The 9,702-nt window shown below is 39.8% G+C and overlaps 1 protein-coding gene across 1 annotated transcript; it reads right to left on the reverse strand.

Moving 5' to 3' along the window:
- Positions 1-1,788: 1,788 nt before the first annotated feature.
- Positions 1,789-3,412, reverse strand: LOC147884232 (WRKY transcription factor 28-like). The gene is made up of 4 exons (XM_087398165.1): positions 3,349-3,412; positions 2,404-3,207; positions 2,126-2,260; positions 1,789-1,942 (listed from the first exon to the last, which is right to left on the reverse strand). Exons 2-4 carry the CDS (start codon positions 3,069-3,071, stop codon positions 1,789-1,791), a joined length of 957 nt encoding a protein of 318 aa, XP_087254291.1. The 5' UTR covers positions 3,072-3,207; positions 3,349-3,412.
- Between the last annotated feature and the right edge of the window lie 6,290 nt (positions 3,413-9,702).

The following is a 9,702-nucleotide window of genomic DNA, read 5'->3' on the forward strand; positions in this document are numbered from 1 at the left end:
CATTACACTGGCAATAGTTGTGCAAATCGCAAGAGCGTTCTCACATAATAGGCATGCTCGCATTTGACTACACGTATTATGCCACGCATTCCAAGGTTGCTCATGGGGGTTTCCTTGCCTTGCTCAATTGGATATACTTGGAATGCATAGAGTAGATTAAGGGCTAGAAAAAAGGCATGCCCTCTCATAAATCTATAATTGTTGTAGTACATTTATATTAAACCTTTATCTAAGGATAAAGGTAATAAGCATATGAGACAATGAATATGTTTTGAAAAAGGATATGAGAATCAATGCACTCGGTGTGTTACCATAATGCAAGGTGTCATTGTAATGACATAGGTGATGATTGCTACGTGGTTGGAGTGCCTAATATTTTTAAGCTGAAAGTGGAGCTAGAGGCTAATAATGATATGTGTAGTATGTTAGCACTAGATGTTCTTTGCCCAAATTTACATGGCCAAACAATCTTGTAAAGAAGAACTCTTCTTCAAGTATTTGTTAACACCGTAATGACTATGGAGAAAAAATATCTTGGAAGAGTCTATCAACTTATAATGTAGGGTACATGTTACCCCTCAAGAAATTTCTTTCTTGCAATAAAGCATTTTTTTGCAGGGCATCCTAGAACATTAAGTTTGTATGTTTGTGAGTTGCCACTGGCCATCTAGAAATGGTGATTGCCCCATACACCCAAAACAAAATAAAGAACAATGAGACAATCCAAAGCATTGGCACAGAGTACCATGAGTAGGCATTAACTAGAGGAATCTTGGATGCATGAGGAGAGCCATGTGTTTTTGTTGGGCACCACACCAGGTCTTTGATGAAGAGGGAGTTGTAGTCGTGTATGCCAACCTAAGGGAAGCCAAGCAAGTTGACCAAGAACAAGCATGTCAGGCACAATGGTAGGTCATGAAATTGGGGGAGAGAGTGAGTTAAGCAGGGCATCCAAGTCCAGATGAAACACCAATAAGAAAATGACGTTGATAGTTAAAATGTGAACCTGCATTTGTCAACTTACAAAGCTTTCTTCATTAGACAATTTTTTGATACTGCATCGAATAAATAAAGTGGGGGGAAAAAATTCTTCATGAGATGTCTGGCTAGTGTAAGTGCCTGCATAGCAAAGCCATCTCTCAAAACAAAACACTGTGAAATTTTTTGAAGATTTAAATAAGGAGAATTTGCATACTCAAATTTGGGTAAAGCCACTCTTACACGTTTACCCTTTCAATACAACAATTTGCACACACATAGGTAATATGAAAACTATACTCAAACTAGAAACAACTTCATTTTGTTAAATCGAAGTTTAAAATATTCAAAATCATGAAAATCATTTGAATGATTGTCACCTAGTGTTGCAAGAATTTGTAATGAAAATGGATAATCTTTGTTAAATTTAGCCAATCTAAAAAAGTCAAAAGTATTCAAGTGGACTTCTGTTGACTCTATATAAATTTTATGGATATAAACTAAACAGAAAATATCTATGAGAAGTTATACACATGGACGTTCATTTCTAATGCATAGACAAAATAAGACTTGCCTCATTATGAGTACAATAAATACTATATAGGGTCTCACCATTACATCTAGGATGTTTTTTTAATGTGTGATAAGGTAGAAGTAGATGGATTACACTTGTAAACCTTCAAAATCTATAAATGTGTACCATCATTTCTTAGTGGAAGCAAATGTAAGCCTTTCCACTAGCCTTGTTGAGTAATATACAAACTTTGCTAAGAGGTTGCAAACTTGGAGTTGGATCTTACTAATAAGTGTTTATGGCACGGTGGATCCATGCGCTACAAGAGGAGATGGGCACTCGTGGTGATGTGCTCCTTTGTATGATATCTCCACATACGAGGCATCAAATGAGCAACGTTGAATGTGCTTTCGAACATGACAACCTTTGTGTGAACACCTATAATAGTCTCTGCATCCATGTTAGAATCCTTCATGTGAGCAATTGTAAGTGTGAATGTGAGCTTGAGCATTTTTACGCCTTGGGCTATTTCCTTTCCTTTATAAGTTTTCCCCCCTTACAACTAACGATGCATCTAGCCATTCCAAATATAATTACATTCCTACTAGTAACCTGTCATGCATAAAACGCTACCTCGGATAAGTGGTACATTTTAGGGCTTTCTGGCCATATTTGACCCAGTTGAACCCATCGTCCACGATTTCTCCTTCGCTTTTCATAACAAACTTGACTATGGATCCTGGGGGAACGGAGGTTTGCCTCGCTTTCCTGCAGGTATAAGTCTCACATAAGTGTCTTCAATTGGTCATGATAGATTTATGGATGAATGCCTTCCGAAATTCTGCTTATGAAGATACGAATCAACAAAGATCTATGCATCAAATAAATTAGATTGCAGTCTTAAATCTCACAGGCTAGGTACTGCCTGGCTACGCAACGACGGAATGAGACGTTTTGCTTTGCCCTGCGAAGAAGCATTGGAAGCATCAGAATGCCGAGAATGCGTCATTGCCGAATTTGCGACCTTTTCTTGGGCTTCAGCTCTAAGTTCGGTATTGAACACAGGGACGTTTTTGTCTGACATAGCACTACTCTTTCTCTTCCAATCCACCTGTAGCTGATTTTCCGAAATCGGAGGCAAGGAATTCAGAAAGCACTCGTGTAACGCTACAGCCATTGGGTCGATTTCTCCAGTGAGCTTATCGAGGTCCACCCATGGAGATTCTAGAGCCGCATTTTGTGAAATACTTTCAGAAATATCCGGCGGACCATCGGCACATTCTGTACTAACAGAGAGATCGGGCGGACAATCGGCACTTTGGTTCAGGACATTCAGGGGGATCTCGCTGCTGGAATATGGTATGCTAGTTATGTTGTATCCCCCGAGTGTGGCCCGCCACAAATTAGCCTGCTGAAGATCTTCCCAGTCCCGTGGCCACAAGAGTGTTTCTTTGCAGGGTGAACATTTGCCCAGATTGAAGTCGAGAGCGACGTCATTCTTGAGGTCACAGACTGCGGCAGCCTTCTGAAGACTTGAAAGGAGCAATTCATCGTTTGGCCAGATAAGAAGTTCATCCATTGTCCACAATCAAGTGGACTCAACTTGCAGCCTATATGAGTGCTTACTAAACGAATTTCGAAGCTACTGAGCGCGAGAAGCTAGAAGTCATTATTCGATAGCTCGACCTCCATGGGAACTGCACTTAAACTTCTCTCTGCATACAAACAGAAATGAAAGGAAACTCAGTCGTAGAACGTCTCGATTCCAATCGCGGCAGATGGCATCCACTATTGTAATCAGGGAGAACAGCACGATATCGTGATCTTGACTACAACTAAGGCAAAAGAAGCCTCACAAATGAAGAGGGGAAGGCTGTAAAGCCGTTGTTGAATGTTTGCTGACGGAGCTGCGAAGAGCAAGTGGGGGATGAGTGGGATGACTAAACGGATCCCGAGAGCACACCGTGAGTATCGTTGCTAAATAGTGATATTTTAGGTTTGAACGCTCTTGCTAAATAGTTTTTTTTTTTTTGGAGGCTCTTGTTAAATAGTATTGTGGTCGGTGCCGTGTTTAAGTGTATGTTTGAGTGCATGCAGAGTGATATATTAGGTGTGAACGCTCTTGTTAACTAGTATTGTGGTCCGTGCCGTGTACGAGTGTAGCACTAACCATTTATTCATGATCTGTGGATCATGGAGTTGGCTTGACCACAAAATTTAATTTTAAGGGTCACGTTGGGAGCTCAGGCATCACGTCAAGTCTATACACTTACAGTTGCCAACTACTAGTTACTACCAGTAACCATACTAATATGAGTTTCGAAATTCAAGGTTTACTTGTCTGTCGGTAACCATACTCTAGTATGAAATTCGAAATTCAAGGTTTACTTGTCAAACAGCATAGGTATACGGCTCATTCATACGGCCATTATGATACCATGAGTGTAGGACGGATCCTCATTCCAAAACACCCATATAAAGCATTTCTGAGTTTCCATTACTTGCTAAAACTTTGTGAAGGGTAAATTTATAGGAGATGTCTTAGCCTTTTAGCCTTCCTAACTGCCCGGGTTTCTTATACATATGCGTGCATTTATTCAATAAAAGTATACATCACAAAGAGATCCCGTTTTAACTCCCATTTATTGCATACAAATGAGTCCATATTCATGTTTGCATAGGATGTGCATTCGGCTTGCAATAATAAAGCCCTTACAGGACTTATAAAGTACAATTATGGTACATTAATTAAGATATGCAAATACATATTGTCCCATGCAATCCTTGCACGTCCTTTGATTGTATAATTATTTAATGCAGGAGATCAAAAGGACTTAGTAGTGGGATGGAGTCATGTGATAGTAGGATTACATTGGTGCATACTATAGTTTATGTGCATTAAATTAAGGCAAGCATTAGGAAAAAAGGGAGCTCATTTTGGGGCCTTTTACGGTTTGGAAAAATAAGCTCTCGACCAATCAATAGAGGGCCAACGTAACGTTGGAAATTCACGAAAATAAGAGAAAATAGAAAAAAGAAACAATACTTTATGTAGGTACAAGCGTGCTACATTAATGTGGAGATTGGTCTTTATTCTCACAATATCTTTGGACATGAAGATAGAATCTAGTCTGACATTTTATCTGACGAGGGCCTTCCCGCTTCCACCTTCCTTTGAACTTTGAAATGTTGTGCTACCTTTCCTTCGAAAGGTCTACCATTCTACACCACTACCTCATTGTGCAGCAGCCTCTTCTTTTCCAAAACTGCTCCCTTGATCCTGTTTGGCGTCGAGTAAGATGTTTCTTGTCAACTGTCTGTCTGCCCACTTTCTCTTTCTTGAAACTTCAATTTGTTATCTTGTTTACATTACTTTGCTATTGTTACAGATTCACAAGGTCTCCATGGTGAATAAAAACCATGGCCGTACTTGTGGAAGATGCTCTGTGGATGATAATGCTATGAAGGCAGAATTATACCACACATCCTTACCCCGTCGACCTGCTTCTTCTATTTCTTCGGTAGAGAATTCAAGTACAGTCAAAACGGAAGGAACTTGGGAAAGGTTTAGTGTTTCGAAAGGAGCATGGGTGCTCATGCAACCTAGCAAAAGAAAAAGACCCCAGACAAAAAACATTTTCTTGGCGTCATGGAAGGGAAGAGTATGAGATTTTAAAATCACCAGAGGGAAGATATCGGTGAAAGAAGTTTTGATTTAGCATGTGTACATGCATAAAGAACTTGTCTTGCGAGACTATCCAAATGATCTTCTGCAACACACGCCTAATTGTATATTTTTCTATTGTGGTTTTTTTCTTTACGAGGTGTATGGATTTTTAAGATGAAGCTTTCTTTCTTTGCTTATTGACATTCTTGTGTTGTTTTATTTCAAATTTATACCCTTCATCGTATGAGACATGGCAAAACATCGATTGTATTCTCGGATTTATAGATGTTTTGCATGGATCGATAGGAGAACAACAATACCAAGGTCGATGTGCAATAGAGCTAGCTCAATTGGGTATATTTTTTACTGATCATTTTTATCAGTTGCTGGACAATGCTAACACACATGGTGTGTTAAGGAAACAAGACCTTCCAGCATGGAATTCAGTGGATTGGCCTCACCCACATTTTAGTGTTACAGAGGCATATAGGGCCAAGCTTTTCAAAGAAGTACAGAAAGATCTGAGGCCCAATATTGCCACAAGGATAATAAAAATTTCTTTATGCATGCCTCTCATAGTTTTTGTGGACTTGTTTAATACCTTTCTAGTGAAGGTTTCAAAAACAATGTTCACAATTAAAGCAACAAGTTCGGCATGCATGCCACAATTTTTGGATAAAGGTTGGGATAAGAAGACATGTGGTTCAATGTTTTGTGAGGTTGTCCAACCTTCTATGCAACTGAAGTACATGGTTACATCACAAACTTTTATTTTTTCTTTTTATTATAAGCGCAGTCGAATGCTAGGCACAAAACTAGTACCAATGCATCAAGATGAAGATTCTTTTGGTGCAGAAAATAAACTTCTTGATATTGATGTTGTTGAGAATTGTGATGTGCTAGTCAATATCTCATTAAGAGAATGTTGCTCCCTAGCTCAATTGTGCAATGACATTCTGTTTGAGACAGAAGATTCTATATTAGGGTAGGGTATAAAGGAGGTACAAGGAGGATTGTTTTGCAAAAAAATGTAAAATAATAGACACTTACTAGAGCATTGCAAGAATGATAATATCTTAGCAATACTCATTCTTATGAGCCAATGCTGCCAAGCATGGTTTTGTCAAGTCAAATTCATTCACTGAAGTTTCATCCTCAATATGGACAACTATATTAGGGCCCATCTCCTGCAACCTTCTTTGTATCTACAGCTCCCTCTTTCCAGTCTCCACATCTATAACATATTTTGATTCTTTTATTTGCTGCTTTAGTGACTCCTCATAAGCAGCCTTCCCTCTGGTGTTCTTTGAGTGGGTTACTTCAACAACCTTAACCTCATCTACCTTCGACTTCCTTGTAGGTGGAATTAATAATATGTCTCTCATCTTTATGTACTGCCATTCCACAAGATGAACAATCTTGTCATACCTCCATCTCACTCTGGACAAAGTGTTGAAGTCTTTGGCCATCAGAGTCACCCTGTGAGCATGGGCTGCTACCAGCATTGCATCTTCAAAATATTTTTCCAAGTAATCCTCTGCCATTTCCTGTAAGGAAAGAATGGCAGTCCTTTTCCACCTGAACCCAAGGTGCCAACTATCACATATGTCTTTCACCAGTCTTTGAAAAGGTGCCTTGGGGATTGCAAAGCCTATAGCTTTCTGTTGCTTCCTGATCTCCCTTAGCATACCTGCACCATGTTTCAATCTCTTGGCCTTTTGCTGGAGCAGGCTCATTGGCTTACCCTTCCTGCCATGTGCACCTCTTCCCTTTGGAGGCACACTAAATTTCTTGGTACCTGCCCCAGCTGCTGTTGCTGCAAGCCCTAGCCCTTTGCCAGCTTTCCTTGCAGTTGACTTGGTTCTTGCTATCACTCTGACAAACTGCATACAAAGCAATGGAAAGAGATTACAGCCATGGAAAACATGGTATGACACAAAAAGACAATGACAGGGGTGGATGAAGCAACATTGACAATTTTGCAATAAAACGCGATATGGACAGTTTGAAATTCCTAACGGCTCGAAATCGCGTTTTCCTACAAATACCTGAAGTGACATGCTGGTGCATTCCTACAATGATTTCTCTATCTTTACAACTAAATACAATATGAATTGTGTCTATGCAAGGAGAGTACAGCCATGGACAACTATGAAAGTCACAAAACCAGAATGATAGGGGTGGATGAAGCAACAGTTCAATATTTGCAACAAAATGCGATTTTGGCTGTTTGAAATTCCTAAAGCCTTCTCCTCGCATTTTCCTGCAAATTCATGAGGCAGCATGCTAGAATACACCTTCAGTCATTTCAAGGTGTTTGCATGTCCATGCAGGATGGATTGAGTCTATGGAAGGCAAGAAGTGTGCACAGACTGAAGGAAGAACCCATAAGTACAATTTTACCCTCACATGCAATTATCACACTTGAAGATATGCATTCCTATAGTGATTTCTCTGTCTTTACAACTAAATAAAATATGGATTGAGTCTATGCAAGGAGAGTACAGCCATGACACAAAACCACAATGATAGGGGTGGATGAAGTAACAGTTCAATATTTGCAACAAAATGCGATTTCAGCTATTTGAAATTCCTAAAGCCTTCTCCTTGCATTTTCTTGCAAATTTATGAGGCAGCATGCTGGAACATGCCTTCAGTCATTTCAATGTGTTTGCATGTCCATGCAAGATGGATTGTTTCTATGGAAGGCAAGAAGATTGTAGAGACTAAGGGAAGAACCCATAAATACTGACCTGAAAGCTATCTGTGGGTGTGTTGTGCTATTGATGAGTACCCTTATATGCTGGGGATGAACCTGTGTTGTTGGTCAGGATGCTGATGTTGCAGAGTAGGGAGGTAGGGAGTCAAGAGAGCTGAGACTGGAGGGCTGAGACAGGATAGATTAAATAGGAGGGAAAAGATCAGTGCAAAATACAAACAAGGCAGCTACTAAATCCCACAAGTGTGGAATGGAGTCGTTTTTCACACGTGTGGATGGGACCCAGATCTCTTGGAGTTTGAAACTTGGCACAAGTGAAAGGGACACTTTTTGCCTTGGAACTTGTGCCATTCATGATTTCATAATCAGTTCCATAACCACTCTTCCCTCCCCTACCTCCCAATCTTTCATCCCTGCCAACACCCTCCCATCATCCTTTTCCTTCCCTCTCGGATCCCTTCCTACCCACCACACTCCATCTAGACTACCTGAAGACTACTACCACTGCCAGAGCTCCAGGTTACCAAGGCTACAGCTCAAGTTTGGGAGAGAGCAAGAGATTCACAGGAAAAGAAAGGTCAGAGTTCTAGATTCTTTTCAATGTTTTTTTATATATATTTCTTCCATCCATAGATTTCTTGATGTCCAGATATCTGGGTAATTTCCATCCACCACATCCCATATCCCATTTTCCACTAAGCTCTAGCATTTCTTGTCACATGTCCTAGTCCTATTGTCCAATAATCTCATAGATTAACATCCCAGATATTTGCAACAATAATCTCTAATCACCCCTTCCTAGACAGATTCCTATGAATATTTTTACTCAGCTCCCCTCTTCTTGCTGCATATCCAAATCTCACTGTCCAAGAATTTGGTAGATCATTCTAGGATTTGACTGGAAAAAGACAGAAATCCACAACGACAAGGGCGGATGAAGCAAATACCTGAATTGACATGCTAGTACATTTCTACAGTGATTTCTCTGTCTTTACAACTAAATACAATATGGAATGAGTCTATGCAAGGAGAGTACAGCCATGGACAGGGGTGGCTGAAGCAACATATACAAATTTGCAATAAAACGCGATATGGACAGTTTAAAATGCCTATTAACATGCTGGTGCATTCCTACAATGATTTCTCTATCCTTACAACAAAATACAATATGGATTGAGTTTATGCAAGGAGAGTCCAGCCATGGACAACTTAGAAAGACACAAACTAGAATAACAGGGCTGGATGAAGCAACAGTTCAATATTTGCAACAAAACACGATTTTGGCTGTTTGAAATTCCTAAAGCCTTCTCCTCACATTTTCTTGCAAATTCATGAGGCAGCAAACATGCCTTCAGTCATTTCAATGTGTTTGCAAGTCCATGCAGGATGGATTGAGTCTATGAAAGGCAAGAAGAGTGCACAGACTAAAGGAGGAACCCATAGATAAAGTTTTATCCTTAAATGCAATTGTCACACATTAAGATCTACAACTATTGCTAAATCTATAGAGATGATCAATCTCTCACTCAACCAGCCCAATTCAAAAGTCTTCCTGCTTGTGGTTGCAGTGGAAAAACCTTAGGAATGCCTATAATCTTTATCCTAATATCTAAGGTACATCACATCCTACAGCCATGTGTGTTATACTATTAAACAAGAAGATCAGGATATAAAGAGTCCTATAGACCTGGAAGCTATATGTGGGTGTGCTATGCTGCTGATGAGTACCCTGTGCTGGGGACTCGGGGGGGTCACTCATCATATGTAACCCTATCACGTGAGTTCAACAGAAGGATTTTTTTTATTTCTAAAATTTACAGAAAT

The sequence above is a fragment of the Dipteris shenzhenensis genome, chromosome 27, assembly GCF_047967505.1.
Source record: "Dipteris shenzhenensis isolate YYH24624 ecotype China chromosome 27, Dip_SZ_1.0, whole genome shotgun sequence".
NCBI lineage: Eukaryota > Viridiplantae > Streptophyta > Polypodiopsida > Gleicheniales > Dipteridaceae > Dipteris > Dipteris shenzhenensis.